This window comes from Phyllobates terribilis, unplaced genomic scaffold, assembly GCF_046119375.1.
Source record: "Phyllobates terribilis strain yellow unplaced genomic scaffold, ASM4611937v1 Scaffold_10__3_contigs__length_209671492, whole genome shotgun sequence".
Classification (NCBI taxonomy): domain Eukaryota; kingdom Metazoa; phylum Chordata; class Amphibia; order Anura; family Dendrobatidae; genus Phyllobates; species Phyllobates terribilis.
The window spans coordinates 170,747,404-170,765,804 of NW_027362770.1; the positions used below are offsets into that span (position 1 = coordinate 170,747,404).

Here is an 18,401-nt window from a genome sequence, read left to right on the forward strand (position 1 = left end):
TAAAAAGTTCATTTTTTTCTCATTAAAGTACACTGTGCACCTCATCTTGACTGAAAAAAACAGAAATGTAGAAATTTTTGCAAATTTATTAAAAATGAAACACTGAAATATCACATGGTCATAAGTATTCAGACCCTTTGCTCGGTATTGAGTAGAAGCACCCTTTTGAGCTAGTACAGCCATGAGTCTTCTTGGGAATGATGCAACAAGTTTTTCACACCTGGATTTGGGGATCCTCTGCCATTCTTCCTTGCAGATCCTCTCCAGTTCCGTCAGGTTGGATGGTGAACATTGGTGGACAGCCATTTTCAGGTCTTTCCAGAGAAGCTCAATTGGGTTTAAGTCAGGGCTCTGGCAGGACCAGTCAAGAATGGTCACAGAGTTGTTCTGAAGCTACTCCTTTGTTATTTTAGCTGTGTGCTTAGGGTTATTGTCTTGATGGAAGGTGAACCTTCAGCCAAGTCTGAGGTCCAGAGCACTCTGGAAAAGAGGTTTTCATCCAGGATATCTCTGTACTTGGCCGCATTCATGTTTCCTTCAATTGCAACTAGTCGTCCTGTCCCTGCAGCTGAAAAACACCCCATAGCATGATGCTGCCACCACCATGTTTCACTGTTGGGATTGTATTGGGAAGATGATGAGCAGTGCCTGGTTTTCTCTACACATAGAACTTTTTGGTGATAATTCTAAGTTGTATCTTCGCCTCATCAGACCAGAGAATCTCATTTTCATAGTCTGGGAATCCTTCATGTGTTTTTGAGCAAACTCTATACGGGCTTTCATATGTCTTGCACTGAGGAGAGGCTTCCGTCGGGCCACTCTGCCATAAAGGCCCAGTTGACTTTGTGGAACTTTCTCCCATCTCCCTACTGCATCTCTGGTGCTCAACCACAGTGATCTTGGGGTTCTTCTTTACCTCTCTCACCAAGGCTCTTCTCCCACGATTGCTCAGTTTGGGTGGACGGCCAGGTCTAGGATGACTTCTGGTAGTCCCAAACTTCTTCCATTTAAGAATTATGGAGGCTACTGTGATCTTAGAAACCTTGAATAATGCAGAATTTCTTTTATAACCTTGGCCAGATCTGTGCCTTGCCATAATTCCGTCTCTGAACTCCTTGGGCAGTTCCTTTGAGCTCATGATTCTCATTTGGTCTGACATGCACTGTGAGCTGTGAGGTCTTATATAGACAGGTGTGTGCCTTTCCAAATCAAGTCCTATCAGTTTAATTAAACACAGCTGGACTCCAATGAAGGAGTAGAACCATCTCAAGGAGGATCACAAGGAAATGGACAGAATGTGACTTAAATATGAATGTCTGAGCAAAGGGTCTGAATACTTATGACCATGTGATATTTCAGTTTTTCTTTTTTAATAAATTTGCAAAAGTTTCTACATTTCTGTTTTTTTTTCAGTCAAGATGGGGTGCACAGTGTACTTTAATGAGAAAAAAAATGAACTTTTTAGAATTTACCAAATGGCTGCAATGAAACAAAGAGTGAAAAATTTAAAGGGGTCTGAATACTTTCTGTACCCACTGTAACTACTATAATACTGCTCCTATGTACAAGAATATAACTACTATAATACTGCTCCTATATACAAGAATATAACTACTATAATACTGCCCCCTATGTACAAGAATATAACTACTATAATACTGTTCCCTATGTATAAGAATATAACTACTACTAGATGGTGGCCCGATTCGAATGCATCGGGTATTCTAGAGTATGTATGCGGCCGACAGTGCGCAATCAGCAGAGCGGTGTTTAAATTTGGAGCCAAAATCGCTGATTGGTCGAGGCCGGCAACCGTGACCAATCACCCAAGCGGTGTTAAAATTTGGCGGCTATATCACAGATTGGTCACGGCCGGCGGTCGCGACTAATCAGCAGAGCGGGGTTTAAATTTGGCGCCAATAATGCTGATTGGTCGCGTTCGCTGCCCGCGACCAATCAGCAGAGCGGGGTTTAAATTTGGTGCCAATAATGGTGATTGGTCACGGCCGCGACCAATCAGCAGAGCGTTATTTAAATTTGGCGCCAATAATGGTGATTGGTCACGGCCGCGACCAATGAGCAGAGCGGTGTTTAAATTTGGCGCCAATAATGCTGATTATTTGCGACCGGTAACCGCGACCAATCAGCATAGCGGTGTTTAAATTTGGCCGCAATATCGCTGATTGGTCGCGGGCGGCCACCGCATCAAATCAGTAAAGCGGTATTTAAATTTGGCGCCAATAATGCTGATTAGTCGCGGCCGGCAACCGCGACCAATCAGCAGAGCGGTGTTAAAATTTGGTGCCAATATCGCTGCTTGGTCGCGGCCGGTCACCGCCACCAATCAGCGAAGCGGTGTTTAAATTTGGCGCCAATATGGCTGATTGGTCACGGCCGGTGGTTGCAACCAATCAGCAGAGCGGTTTTAAAATTTGGGGCCAATATTGCTGATTGGTCGCGGTCGGCAACCGCGACTAATCAGCAGAGCGGTGTTTAAATTTGGTGCCAATACTGCTGATTGTTCACGGCCGGCAACCGCTACCAATCAGCAGAGCGTTGTTTAAATTTGGCGCCAAAATCGCTGATTGGTCGCGCACGCCGGCCGCGACCAATCAGCAGAGCGGAGTTTAAATTTGCCGCCCATATCGCTGATTGTTCGCCGGGGAGCGGCGCTGCCTGTGCGCATACTTCCGCTGCGAGCAGCTGGGAGATGAGCGGCTGCTCGCAGCAGAAACATCCCGACCGGCGGCGCCACTCCTCGGTCTTCCATTCACACTTGCCGTCGGGAGATCAGAGCGTTGTTTAAATTTGGCGCCAATCTCGCTGATTGGTCGCGGTTGGCTGGCGGACGCAACCAATCAACAGAGCGTTGTTTAAATTTTGCGCCAATCTCGCTGATTGGTCGCGGCTGGCATCCTCGATCAATCAGCAGAGCGTTGTTTAAATTTGGCGCCAATCTCGCTGATTGGTCGCGGCTGGCGTCCGCGATCAATCAGCAGAGCGTTGTTTAAATTTGGCGACCAATCTCGCAGAATGGTCGCGGCTGGAGTCCGCAACCAATCAGCAGAGCGTTGTTTAAATTTGGCGCCAATCTCGCTGATTGGTCGCGGTTGGCTTGCGCCCGCGATCAGTCAGCAGAGCGTTGTTTAAATTTGGCGGCAATCTCGCTGAAAGGTCGCGGCTGGAGTCCGCGACCAATCAGCAGAGCGTTGTTTAAATTTTGCGCCAATCTCGCTGATTGGTCGCGGCTGGCAGCCGCGCCCAATCAGCAGAGCGTTGTTTAAATTTGGCCCCAATCTCGCTGATTGGTCGCGGCTGGCGTCCACGCCCAATCAGCACAGCAGTGTTTAAATGTGGCGCCAAAATCGCTGATTGGTCGCGGGCAGCGTCCACGACCAATCAGCACAGCAGTGTTTAAATGTGGCGCCAAGATCGGTGATTGGTCGCGGCCGCTATTTAAATGTGGCGCCCAAATCGGTGATTGGTCGCGGCCGCTGCCCGCGACCAATCAGCAGAGCGGTGTTTAACTTTAGCGCCAAGATCACTGATTGGTCGCGGGCGGAGAGCGTGACCAATCAGCGAATCGTATTGGTGAGGACCGGGGAGCGGAATCGTATTGGTGAAGACCGGGGAGCGCCGCTGCCTGTGCGGCTACTTCCGCTGCGAGAAGCCGACAGATGAGCGACTGCTCGCAGCACAAGTATCCCGACCTGCAGCGCCGCTCCCCGGTCCTCCCTTCCGCATGGAGGTCAGCGGCGCCAGCGGTCGGAGTCCTTCTGCTGCTACCGGCCGGGAGATGAGCGGCCGCTCGCAGAAGTATCCCGACCCGCAGCGCTGCTCCCCGGTCCTCCCTTCCGCATGGAGGTCAGCGGCGCCGGCGGTCGAGGTCCTTCTGCTGCTACCGGCCGGGAGATGAGCGCCTCGCGCCGGTCATCTCTCAGCTGCATCTCCGTCCCGCAGATGAGCCGCTAACGGCCGCCATCTTTTTTCAGAAATCCCGCGGCGCTGATTGGCCGATGCCGGACCAATGAGCGACGCGGGCTTTCCAGGACAGACAGACGGGATAAGACGATTATATATATAGATAATACTGCTCCTATGTACAAGAATATACAGTTAGGTCCATATATATTTGGACAGAGACAACATTTTTCTAATTTTGGTTCTACACATTACCACAATGAATTTTAAACAAAACAATTCAGATGCAGTTGAAGCTTAGACTTTCAGCTTTCATTTGAGGGTATCCACGTTAAAATTGGATGAAGGGTTTAGGAGTTTCAGCTCCTTAACATGTGGCACTCTGTTTTTAAAGGGACCAAAAGTAATTGGACAGATTAAATAATTGTAAATAAAATGTTCATTTCTAGTACATGGCTGAAATGACTGCCTGAAGTCTTGAACTCATGGACATGACCAGACGCTGTGTTTCCTCCTTTTTGATGCTCTGCCAGGCCTTCACTGCGGTGGTTTTCAGTTGCTGTTTGTTTGTGGGCCTTTCTGTCTGAAGTTTAGTCTTTAACAAGTAAAATGCATGCTCAATTGGGTTGAGATCAGGTGACTGACTTGGCCATTCAAGAATATTCCACTTCTTTGCTTTAATAAACTCCTGGGTTGCTTTGGCTTTATGTTTTGGGTCATTGTCCATCTGTAGTATGAAACGACGACCAATCAGTTTGGCTGCATTTGGCTGGATCTGAGCACACAGTATGGCTCTGAATACATCAGAATTCATTCGGCTGCTTCTGTCCTGTGTCACATCATCAATAAACACTAATGACCCAGTGCCAGAATAATCTCCATGGTGAAGAGAAACCCCTTCACAACAGCCAACCAAGTGAACAACACTCTCCAGGAGGTAGACGTATCAATATCCAAATCTACCATAAAGAGATGACTGCATGAAAGTAACTACAGAGGGTTCACTGCACGGTGCAAGCCACTCATAAGCATCAAGAGTAAAAAGGCTAGACTGGTCTTTGCTAAAAAAACATCTAAACAAGCCAGCACAGTTCTGGAAGAACATTCTTTGGACAGATGAAACCAAGATCAACCTCTACCAGAATGATGGAAAGAGAAAAGTATGGCGAAGGCGTGGTACAGCTCATGATCCAAAGCATACCACATCATCTGTAAAACATGGCGGAGGCAGTGTGATGGCTTGGGCATGCATGGCTGCCAGTGGCACTGGGTCACTAGTGTTTATTGATGATGTGACACAAGACAGAAGCAGCCGAATGAATTCTGATGTCTTCAGAGCCATACTGTGTGCTCCGATCCAGCCAAATGCAGCCAAACTGATTGGTCGTCGTTTCATACTACAGATGGACAATGACCCAAAACATAAAGCCAAAGCAACCCAGGAGTTTATTAAAGCAAAGAAGTGGAATATTCTTGAATGGCCAAGTTAGTCACCTGATCTCAACCCAATTGAGCATGCATTTTACTTGTTAAAGACTAAACTTCAGACAGAAAGGCCCACAAACAAACAACAACTGAAAACCACCGCAGTGAAGGCCGGGCAGAGCATCAAAAAGGAGGAAACACAGCGTCTGGTGATGTCCATGAGTTCAAGACTTCAGGCAGTCATTGCAAACAAAGGGTTTTCAACCAAGTACTAGAAATGAACATTTTATTTACAATTATTTAATCTGTCCAATTACTTTTAGTCCCTTTAAAAACAGGGTGGCACATGTTAAGGAGCTGAAACTCCTAAACCCTTCATCCAATTTTAACGTGGATACCTTCAAATGAAAGCTGAAAGTCTGAACTTCAACTGCATCTGAATTGTTTTGTTTAAAATTCATTGTGGTAATGTCTAGAACCAAAATTAGAAAAATGTTGTCTCTGTCCAAATATATATGGACCTAACTGTATAACTACCATAATACTGCCCCTATATATAAGCATATAACTACTATAATACTGCTCCTATGTACAAGAATATAACTACTATAATACTGCTCCTATGTACAAGAATACAACTACTATAATACTGCCCCTATGTACAAGAATATAACTAGTATAATACTGCCCCTATGTACAAGAATATAACTACTATAATACTGCCCCCTATGTACAAGAATATAACTAATATAATACTGCCCCTATGTACAAGAATATAACTACTATAATACTGCCCCTATGTACATGAATATAACTACTATAATACTGCCCCCTATGTACAAGAATATAACTACTATAATACTGCCCCCTATGTACAAGAATATAACTACTATAATACTGCCCCTATGTACAAGAATATAACTACTATAATACTGCCCCCTATGTACAAGAATATAACTACTATAATACTGCCCCTATGTACAAGAATATAACTACTATAATACTGCCCCTATGTACATGAATATAACTACTATAATACTGCTCCTATGTACAAGAATATAACTACTATAATACTGCCCCCTATGTACAAGAATATAACTACTATAATACTGCCCCCTATGTACAAGAATATAACTACTATAATACTGCCACTATGTACAAGAATATGACTACTATAATACTGCTCCTATGTAGAAGAATATAACTAATATAATACTGCTCCCATGTACAAGAATATAACTAATATAATACTGCACCCTATATACAAGAATATAACTACTATAATACTGCCCCTATGTACAAGAATATAACTAATATAATACTGCACCCTATATACAAGAATATAACTACTATAATACTGCCCCCTATGTACAAGAATATAACTACTATAATACTGCTCCTATGTACAAGAATATAACTACTATAATACTGCCCCTATGTACAAGAATATAACTACTATAATACTGCTCTTATGTAGAAGAATATAACTAATATAATACTGCTCCTGTGTACATCTACGACGGCCACCAGAAGTGAGGTTAGGCCACGTTGTTTGTTAAAGGGGGATGTCATAGAAATGTTTTTTTTCATGACTTATTTATTGCTGACACTGTTGAGATAGGTAGCTGATATGGGTCTGATTTCGGAACCTGCTGAAAGAATGGTACATAGGTACTGTACCAGGCACAACCACGATATGCGTACAGCACTGTATCCGTGTACTTGTCGAAATAATGCTTACAAGCTCCGGGACCCCCAGTGAAAACCAACATAAGTCCTGCAGGTTGTGTCCACCACTCAGCATATTTCTATTAGCCTCACCCCTTTGTCTGATGGCACGTGTAGTGTGTCAGATAACTGCGAGAGAATGAAATAACGTAAAGACTCAATGTGATCGACACCTTCAAATATGGGGGATTTCTTTATTCCACATCTTATCCAGATACGTGATTTTTATACATTGTGCCAACATGTCTTCCACATACAGACAACGTGTCCTCAGGGCAGGAGGGCCCCACTGCAAGTACCGTCCTTTAAGTGCAGGGCGTCAGCACTTCACAGCCTACGCAGCCTTCTTCTTTGCTCTCTTGCCTTCTCCTTTCTTGGGTGGTCCTTTACCCCGCAGTCTCCGCAGACGCTTCATCTCCTCTTTGAAGTCCTCGTGTTCATCCCTACAAAGGGCAACAAGTTATTTTAACGCTCAGCCGGACGAGAGCTCCAGTTGATTGACAGGTCTCTCCCAGAGTACACAGAAGGTAGACACCTGTCAATCAACTCGAGCAGCGCAGGGAGTAGCCGGCCAAGGGCAGCATGGGACTAGTTTCGTCTCTCCCTATGGCTCCCGGTCGGCTCTTCAAACTATATGTTCTCTGAAACTCACCAGGTCTGATTCATCTTGCCTGTGCATGTATTTGGGGTGAAAAATCATTCTTGCAATGGGGTTTCATTAAAAAATTTGCACTGTTTGCCTTCTATAGCCTATGTTTTCCACTGTCTATTTTTGGGAGAGCACCGGGTAATCAGTAAGCAGGGGCAGCGGCACGCTCCTGAAGGCGGGAGCAAAGGGGCGCTCTCGAAGGCGGGGGTAGCAGCGCGCTTCCGAAGGCGGGGCAGAGGCGTGCTCCCGGAGGTGCGGGGGCAGCAGCGCGCTCCTGAAGGCGGTGGCAGAGGCGCGCTCCCGGAGGCGAGGGCAGAGGCGTGCTCCCGGAGGCGGGGACAGAGGTGCGCTACTGGAGGCGGGGGCAAAGGTGCGCTCCCGGAGGCGGGGCAGCGGCGTGCTCCCGAAGGTGCGGGGGCAGCAGCACACTCCCGAAGGCAGGGACAGCAGCGCGCTTCCGAAGGCGGGGGCAGAGGCGCGCTCCCGAAGGGGCGGAGGCAGCGGCACACTCCCGAAGGCGAGGGGGCAGTGGCACGCTACCGAAGGTGGGGGCAGAGGCAAGTTCCCGAAGACAGGGGTAGCAGCGAGCTCCCAAAGGCGGAGGTCAGAGGCACACTCCCGAAGATGTGGGTAGCGACGAGTTGGGCTGCAGTACGATTGAAAACCTGTAGACAAGTGTGGCGCTGTTTTTGATCTGAGTCACGTATCATAAGTGATATCAATGGCTCAGTGAAAAATAGAACATGGCACGTGGATGTCATCGGAGTTCTGTCTGCCGTGTATAGATAGGATTTGTAAAATCTCATCCACTTTTTCGTTTCTTGCGGCATGTGAACAGCACCATAAATGTTAAGGAATTTTGGGTGCCATTTTTCACCTCTAGGGACAATTTTTTAACATATTTTTATTGAAACCGTATTGCAAAACTGATTTTTAGTCAAAATACTTCCATTTATGTAAGATAAAGGGGTTTTCCATATTTTTTTTTAACAAAACAAATTATTAATTTAAAAACAAAAAAATTACCACTGATCCATAAAATTTACTCCTAAAAAATGACAAAAAGTTCCACGAAAAGGCTGTAAAAATGATGTTTTGTTCCCAAAAACCTGACAAATTCATGAAATCTGTCTAGAAGTAAAACTGTCCTAGCTTACTATAGCAACCAATCACAGCGCAGCTTTCATCTTACCAGAGTAGTTTACGAAATGAAAGCGGAGCTCTGATTGGTTGCTACGGGCAACATAGCCAGTTTTTCTAATCTAGGCCGGCTGTGTGTGACGCTGAGGCCACGAGGAGTTTACCTGTAAAGGCCGAGAAACCTCAGATGGCGCATGAGTGGCGTGTAGATGTGGTGTGGCGGGTACCACTCATAAACCTCCTTCCTTTTCGCCCGGGGCTGCTCGCTCAGGAGTTTCACCACCTTCATGGAGTTGGTATTTGTCGGCCGCACCACCTCTCCGAAGATTCTGGCGCTGAGACGGGACATGCGGATGGCGTAACTCGACAGGGAGGACATGGCGGCAGGAGGAATCGCCCTGCACAACAGAGAAAGAACAATTGTTGGTTCGGCGTCACCGGCCGCCCTTAGGAACAACGTGTGGAAGGGATTTTTAGGAAACGGACGCTTCTCCAATTTTCAGGGTTGTCTTAGTTTAGGTTTCTGAACAACTTGGTCATGTCTGACAGTCTGGTTGTCAGGCACAAAAACCATGAACACGTCCGTCAGGCACAAAAACCATGAACACGTCGTCAGGCACAAAAACCATGAACACGTCGTCAGGCACAAAAACAATGAACACGTCGTCAGGCACAAAAACCCCAGTAACAGGAATCAGATTACTCATCAAGGTATGAACAACAGGGATCTGACCTCCAGGACCCCTGCTGCTGGGTCCAACCATGATACAAGAGGGAAATACAGACAACGCAGCATGGCTTGAGTTACTGGTAAAAAAAAGCCAGCCATCATCTGCCCAACAAGACATCACCGGCACAGCCAGCCATCACCTGCCCAACAAGACATCACCGGCACAGCCAGCCATCACCTGCCCAACAAGACATCACCGACACAGCCAGCCATCACCTGCCCAACAAGACATCACCGGCACAGCCAGCCATCACCTGCCCAACAAGACATCACCGGCACAGCCAGCCATTATCTGCCCAACAAGACATCACCGGCACAGCCAGCCATCACCTGCCCAACAAGACATCACCGGCACAGCCAGCCATCACCTGCCCAACAAGACATCACCGGCACAGCCAGCCATCACCTGCCCAACAAGACATCACCGGCACAGCCAGCCATCACCTGCTCAACAAGACATCACCGGCACAGCCAGCCATCACCTGCCCAACAAGACATCACCGGCACAGCCAGCCATTACCTGCCCAACAAGACATCACCTGCACAGCCAACCATCACCTGCCCAACAAGACATCACCCGCACAGCCAGCCATCACCTGCCTAAAAAGCCATCACCTGTACAGCCAGCCATCACCTGCCCAACTGACCATCACCTGGAAAGCCGACCATCACCTGCCCAACCGGCCATCACCTGTACAGCCAGCCAACACCTGCCCAACAGGCCATCACCTGCCTATCACCTGCACAGCCGGCCATCATCTGCCCAACAAGACATCACCTGTACAGCCAGCCATCACCTGCCCAACCAGTCATCACCTGTCCATCACCTGTACAGCCCACCATCACCTGCTCAACTGGCCATCACCTACCCATCACCTATCCATTACCTGCATAGCCGGCCATTACTTATCCATCACCTGTACAACCAACAACCAATAACTTTTTCACTTTTCACATCGCCGTATGAAGTCTAGTTTTTTTTTCGCAGGACGAGTTGTATTTTTGAATGACATCATCCACTTTACCACATAATATACGGAAAAACAGGAAAAAACTCCAAGTTGGGTGAAATGATGAAAAAAATAAAAAATAAAAAGAAACCAATGGCGGAATTGTAACGGTGTTCATTGCCCGGTAAAAATGACCTGGCAGCGCGATTCTTCAGGTCAGTACGATTACGATACCAAACTTGTATCTTTTCTTTTTAAAATATAAAATAATTACAAATATTTAGAATTTTGTGAATTAAAGTGCTGGGGCAGCCGATGGGCCCTGGGATGATTGTGATAGGCAATCGGAGCTCGTTCTGGTCGCCTCTGATTCCCGCCGTGTACGGAGAGGACTCAGCTGCTTTATAGATGAGGTGAATATCCATGACGAGCTCCTAATTTCAGGGCCGGCATCGAGCTCATGAAAAAAGAAAAATCGTGCCGCTGTCACTAATCTGGCATCAGCAGGACGGCCATGACGGGTGGAGGAGGCGCAGGAGGAGCCCAGGACGGGTTCACAGACATTCCCGATACCTCAGTAATGAGCAGGATTGACATTTATTACAGTGCGAGGTCTTTATAGACGCAGTCACAGACTATCACCGCCACATAGTGAAGGGCGGGCACGGAAAACCGCCTCATGTAGGAATGTGCACGATAAAGGCAGCTACAGAGCGGCAATTGTGGCTTATAAACTGTATCGGACATTATCAGTACTAATAAGGTGGAGGGACAGGGGCTACCTGCAGGAGACCCCCCTGTGAGGTCATGTGACGCATGGTCCGGAGTGCTGTATGAGGTCATGTGACGCATGGTCCGGAGTGCCGTGTGAGGTCATGTGACGCGTGGTTCGGAGTGCTGTGTGTGGTCATGTGATGCGTGGTCCGGAGTGCTGTGTGAGTGTCACGGGTGTGTTGCCACGAAGATCGTCACGAGTACACAGCCTGACTTCTCGCAGCTGACTTGTTGGTGCTTTGTGTTTTCTCGGCAGTGAAGGAGTTAATTCTCTCTCTCTCTGGGCTAGCTGAGGTCCTGCCTCGCCCAGCTGCAATCAATGCTTCGTTAGTGAGACTCCTTTATATTCCTGCAGGTCTGTTTGTGAGGTGTCGGTGAAAGCTTTTCATTCAGACTTACAGAGCGGATCGTGGTGTTTGGAGTTGCTGAGATAAGTGTATTTGAAAGTGTTATTTCCCTTTCCTCGCTTTATCATTTATCTCCTTTCCCGTTGGTGTTCCCTCTGTTGTAGTTTTGTTGAAGTTGTATGCAAGGTGGTTTTGGTTTTTCCCTTGTACTGTCTCGTTCGTCTAAATACTGTGTGTGGGCATATTATCGCTGGTTCCCAATTGTTGTGATCGGGGTCCTTCTCAGGACTAGATTACTGTGGTGCAGGGATCCTCAGGAGGTAGGGGTTACGCTGGCGGCCTGGACCTCTGTACCTTTAACAGTACCTCCAGGATGAGGGATTAGTCAGGGCCCCAGCTTAGGGTCAGCTTAGGCCCCCTACCTCCAGTATTCTGTGACAGTGTGACATTGGTGGGTACGAGAACTGAGAGGATATCTGTTCTTCTGGATAGTGGGGCCGGGGCTAATCTGGTTGATGCTCGGTTTGCCCGGGTTCAAGGTATGCGATTGAGTGAGTTGGCTAAACCCATCCCCATATTCTCGATCGATGCCAGGCCTCTCGGTCAGGGAAGTTTTTTGCAAGCTGTGCATGGCGTAAAACTTCAAGTGGGGGCAATACATAAAGAACTGTTGTCTTGCTACGTGTTGGAGGGTCTTCCCACTCCTATAGTGTTGGGCCTTCCTTGGTTAGCTAAGCATAACCCTGTTATTAATTGGCAAACCAGAGAGATAAGCCAATGGAGTAAATTCTGTAATAAAAACTGCATGAACACGGTCATCGGTGCGGTTACTCCTTGGGTCTTACCTCCATTTCTGGCAGACTTTGAGGATGTATTCTCGGAGAATGGGTGTCAGGAACTACCTCCTCATCGCGAGTATGACTGTTCTGTAAAACTGCTCCCTGAGGCCAAGTTACCTAAAGCTAGGTTGTATAACCTTTCTGGTCCTGAGAGGCAGGCCATGAAGGATTATATTTCTGAAAGTCTGGCTAAGGGGCATATTAGACCTTCATCTTCACCGGTGGCCGCGGGGTTCTTCTTTGTTAAGAAGAAAGATGGAGGCCTACGCCCTTGCCTGGATTTCCGTGAACTTAATCGGATTACGGTCCGAGATCCGTATCCGCTCCCACTTATTCCCGATCTCTTTAATCAGATCGTGGGCGCCAAATGGTTCTCTAAGTTGGATCTCAGGGGGGCGTACAATTTGATTAGGATGAAGGAGGGGGATGAGTGGAAGACGGCTTTTAACACTCCGGAGGGGCATTATGAGAACCTTGTCATGCCATTCGGTCTGACTAATGCCCCGGCGGTGTTTCAACACTTTGTTAATGATATTTTTCGCCACCTGGTGGGACAGTTTGTTGTCATATATCTGGATGATATCTTAATTTACTCGCCGGATCTGGTGTCTCATCAGGAGCATGTTAGACAGGTGTTACAGATCTTGCGGGATAATAAACTGTATGCCAAGTGGGAAAAGTGTGTGTTCGCCGTACAGGAACTCCAGTTTTTAGGCTTCCTGGTTTCTGCGTCCGGTTTTCGTATGGACCCTGGGAAAGTGCGGGCAGTTCTTGAGTGGGATCGGCCGGAGAATCTTAAGGCACTACAACGTTTCCTGGGGTTTGCTAACTATTACCGGAAGTTCATTCGTAATTTCTCGTCCGTGGTTAAGCCTCTCACAGACATGACTAAAAAGGGGACGGATTTTTCTAGGTGGTCTGACAAGGCTTGTCAAGCATTCTCCTCCTTGAAAAAATGTTTTGCCTCGGCACCCATACTCATTCAACCTGATGCGTCTCAGCCATTCTTTGTAGAGGTAGACGCTTCCGAGGTAGGGGTGGGAGCAGTATTGTCACAGGGTTCGTCCCCTGGTAAGTGGCATCCGTGCGCCTTTTTCTCTAAAAAATTGTCGTCCGCTGAGAGGAATTACGATGTCGGCAATAGGGAACTCCTGGCCATTAAGTTAGCTTTTGAGGAGTGGCGCCATTTTTTGGAGGGGGCAGTTCATCCGGTCACCGTCATCACCGATCACAAGAACCTGCTATATCTGGAGTCCGCTAAACGTCTGAATCCCAGACAAGCTAGGTGGTCATTGTTTTTTACCAGGTTTAATTTCGTCGTTACATATCGTCCTGAGTCTAAAAATGTAAAGGCGGATGCCTTATCTCGTAGTTTCCCTGGGGCCGGGAATACGGACGACCCGATTCCTGTTCTTCAGGAGGGGGTGGTGGTTTCGGCAGTATGCTCTGAGCTGGAGGAGGAGATATTGGAGGCTCAGGGGGACGCCCCTGTTGGACCTCCGGGGAGACTGTTCGTTCCAGATCAGTTGCGACAAAAGGTGATCGAGGCACACCATAACTCAGTTTTTGCAGGACACCCGGGGAGTAAAGCAACTGTGGATCTCCTCTCGCGTCGGTTTTGGTGGCCTAACTTACATAAAGAGGTGGTAACTTTTGTCGCGTCCTGTGGGGTTTGTGCGCGCTCTAAGACCTCACATACCCGTCCGTCTGGGGCCCTCTTACCTTTGAAGATCCCGGAGCGTCCTTGGACTCATCTGTCTATGGACTTTATTACGGACCTCCCTCCGTCTTCGGGTAAAACGGTCATACTCGTTGTAGTGGACAGGTTCAGCAAGATGGCACATTTTATCGCTCTTCCGGCTCTCCCTAATGCTAAAACTCTTGCGCAGGTGTTCATTGGGGAGATTGTGAGGCTTCACGGGGTACCCTCCGAGGTGGTGTCTGATCGGGGGTCTCAGTTTGTGTCCAAGTTCTGGAAGGCGTTTTGTGCACGGCGGGGGATGCATTTGTCATTCTCGTCGGCTTTTCATCCTCAGACCAATGGTCAGACGGAACGTATGAACCAGAGCTTGGAGACATATCTTCGGTGTTTTGTGTCAGAGAACCAGGAGGACTGGGCTTCTTTCCTACCTCTGGCAGAGTTTGCTCTCAATAATAGGCGAAGCGAGTCCACTGGTAAGTCCCCGTTTTTTGGGGCATATGGTTTTCACCCCCAGTTTTGTACTTTCAGTAGGGGGGGCTCTTCGGGGGTTCCGGAGGAGGAACGATTTTCCTCATCTCTCGCTTCAGTATGGAGAGGGGTGCTGAAGAATCTGAATACTATGGGGAACCGATACAAACGTATGGCTGATAGGAGGAGAGTGTCTGGTCCGGACCTAAGTGTGAACGATCAGGTATGGTTGTCTACCAGGAATATTAAACTTAAGGTTCCCTCCTGGAAACTGGGTCCCAGGTTCATCGGGCCGTACAGAATCAGTTCTGTTATTAATCCGGTGGCATTCCGTCTTGACCTCCCCCCTACGTTTAAAATTCACAACGTGTTTCACAGATCATTGCTTAAGAGGTATGTGGCGCCGGTGGTACCGTCACCTTTACCTCCCCCTCCTGTGGTTGTCAATGGTAACTTGGAGTTCCAGGTATCGAGGGTCATTGATTCACGCTTTAATCGCCGGTCCCTTCAGTACTTGGTTCATTGGAAGGGGTATGGTCCTGAGGAGAGGATGTGGGTTCCTGCGTCGGATATTAACGCAGACCGATTAGTTCGGGCCTTCCACACGACTCACCCGGATAAACCTGGCCCTGAGGGTCCGGAGGCCCCTCGTAGAAGGGGGGGTACTGTCACGGGTGTGTTGCCACGAAGATCGTCACGAGTACACAGCCTGACTTCTCGCAGCTGACTTGTTGGTGCTTTGTGTTTTCTCGGCAGTGAAGGAGTTAATTCTCTCTCTCTCTGGGCTAGCTGAGGTCCTGCCTCGCCCAGCTGCAATCAATGCTTCGTTAGTGAGACTCCTTTATATTCCTGCAGGTCTGTTTGTGAGGTGTCGGTGAAAGCTTTTCATTCAGACTTACAGAGCGGATCGTGGTGTTTGGAGTTGCTGAGATAAGTGTATTTGAAAGTGTTATTTCCCTTTCCTCGCTTTATCATTTATCTCCTTTCCCGTTGGTGTTCCCTCTGTTGTAGTTTTGTTGAAGTTGTATGCAAGGTGGTTTTGGTTTTTCCCTTGTACTGTCTCGTTCGTCTAAATACTGTGTGTGGGCATATTATCGCTGGTTCCCAATTGTTGTGATCGGGGTCCTTCTCAGGACTAGATTACTGTGGTGCAGGGATCCTCAGGAGGTAGGGGTTACGCTGGCGGCCTGGACCTCTGTACCTTTAACAGTACCTCCAGGATGAGGGATTAGTCAGGGCCCCAGCTTAGGGTCAGCTTAGGCCCCCTACCTCCAGTATTCTGTGACAGTGTGACAGTGAGGTCATGTGACGCGTGGTCCGGAGTGCTGTGTGAGGTCATGTGACGCGTGGTCCGGAGTGCTGTGTGAGGTCATGTGACGTGTGGTCCGGACTGCTGGGTGTGGTCATGTGACGCGCGGTCTGGAGTGCTGTATGAGGTCATGTGATGCATGGTCCGGAGTGGTGTGTGAGGTCATGTGACACGTCGTCCGGAGTACTGTATGAGGTCATGTGACGCGTGGTCCGGAGTGCTGTATGAGGTCATGTGACGCGCGGTCTTGAGTGCTGTATGAGGTCACGTGAAGCGCGGTCTTGAGTGCTGTATGAGGTCACGTGAAGCGCGGTCTTGAGTGCTGTATGAGGTCAGGTGAGGCGTGGTTCGGAGTGCTGGGTGTGGTCATGTGACGCGCAGTCTGGAGTGCTGGGTGTGGTCATGTGAGGTGCGGTCCGGAGTGCTGTCTGAGGTCATGTGACGCGTGGTCCAGAGTGCTGTGTGTGGTCATGTGATGCGTGGTCCAGAGTGCTGTACGAGGTCATGTGACGCGTGGTCCGGAGTGCTGTGTGGTCATGTGACGCGCGGTCCGGAGTGCTGTGTGTGGTCATGTGATGCGTGGTCCAGAGTGCTGTATGAGGTCATGTGACACGCAGTCTGGAGTGCTGCACGAGGTCATGTGACGCGTGTTCCGGAGTGCTGTGTGTGGTCATGTGACGCGCAGTCCGGAGTGCTGTACGAGGTCATGTGACGCACAGTCCGGAGTGCTGTACAAGGTCATGTAACGCGCAGTCCGGAGTGGTGTATGAGGTCATGTGACGCATGGTCCGGAGTGCTGTGTGTGGTCATGTGACGCGTGGTCCGGAGTGCTGTGTGGTCATGTGACGCGCAGTCCGGAGTGGTGTATGAGGTCATGTGACGCGCAGTCCGGAGTGGTGTATGAGGTCATGTGACGCATGGTCCAGAGTGCTGTGTGTGGTCATGTGACGCGCAGTCCGGAGTGCTGTACAAGGTCATGTAACGCGCAGTCCGGAGTGGTGTATGAGGTCATGTGACGCATGGTCCGGAGTGCTGTGTGGTCATGTGACGCGTGGTCCGGAGTGCTGTGTGGTCATGTGACGCGCAGTCCGGAGTGGTGTATGAGGTCATGTGACGCGCAGTCCGGAGTGGTGTATGAGGTCATGTGACGCGCAGTCCAGAGTGCTGTGTGTGGTCATGTGACGCGCAGTCCGGAGTGGTGTATGAGGTCATGTGACGCGCAGTCCGGAGTGCTGTACGAGGTCATGTGACGCGCAGTCCGGAGTGCTGTACGAGGTCATGTGACGCGCAGTCCGGAGTGCTGTACGAGGTCATGTGACGCGCAGTCCGGAGTGCTGTACGAGGTCATGTGACGCGCAGTCCGGAGTGCTGTACGAGGTCATGTGACGCGCAGTCCGGAGTGCTGTACGAGGTCATGTGACGCGCAGTCCGGAGTGGTGTATGAGGTCATGTGACGCGCAGTCCGGAGTGGTGTATGAGGTCATGTGACGCATGGTCCGCAGTGCTGTGTGTGGTCATGTGACGCGCAGTCCGGAGTGCTGTATGAGGTCATGTGACGCGCAGTCCGGAGTGGTGTATAAGGTCATGTGACACATGGTCCAGTGTGCTGTGTGGTCATGTGACGCGCAGTCCAGAGTGCTGTACGAGGTCATGTGACGCGCAGTCCGGAGTGGTGTATGAGGTCATGTGACGCATGGTCCGCAGTGCTGTGTGTGGTCATGTGACGCGCAGTCCGGAGTGCTGTACGAGGTCATGTGACGCGCAGTCCGGAGTGCTGTACGAGGTCATGTGACGCGCAGTCCGGAGTGGTGTATGAGGTCATGTGACACGTGGTCTGACAGATTACCCTATACCAGGTGTACAAACATCACATAATTCCCTTTCTAGCCGCTTGTAGATGTCTGTACCATCTGTGACACACACACACACACACACACACACACACACACACACACACACACACACACACACACACACACACACACACACACACACACACACACCTCCGCTCATCAGGATCCGCCCTTATAACCGCCCACAGTCACCTCTGATGCACGCAAGCAAATCAGGGGTTAATTACCGCCAGCGACCTCTTCTTACCCGGGTGACCTCTCCACAGCCTCACATGCAGCCTGTTTGACCCGGAAGTGGTTTGCAGACAGGATTCCAGTAGCGCATGCGCGCGTCTGTCATTTGACAGTTGCCCGGCAACGGCTTCTCCTTACGACGGCGCTCTACTTCAGAGGTGACGTCAGCGGATACTGTCACGTGATCACCTTTGTGTAAGACAATGTATGATAGGGAGAGAGACGATATGAGAGAAGAGGATAAAATAGCAGCCAATAACGTCACGGCTTTCTCTTCCAAAGAAGCTGTAAAAAAATGAGAGATGGGCTGTGATTGGTTGCTGCTGACATCT

At 49.0% G+C, this 18,401-nt stretch overlaps 1 protein-coding gene across 1 annotated transcript; it reads right to left on the reverse strand.

Moving 5' to 3' along the window:
• Positions 1 to 7,254: 7,254 nt before the first annotated feature.
• Positions 7,255 to 18,175, reverse strand: MRPS33 (mitochondrial ribosomal protein S33). Its single transcript, XM_073649342.1, is given in 4 exon segments — positions 7,255 to 7,517; positions 9,028 to 9,261; positions 18,083 to 18,117; positions 18,119 to 18,175. Coding segments are annotated over 4 exon segments (435 nt in total). The 3' UTR covers positions 7,255 to 7,408.
• Between the last annotated feature and the right edge of the window lie 226 nt (positions 18,176 to 18,401).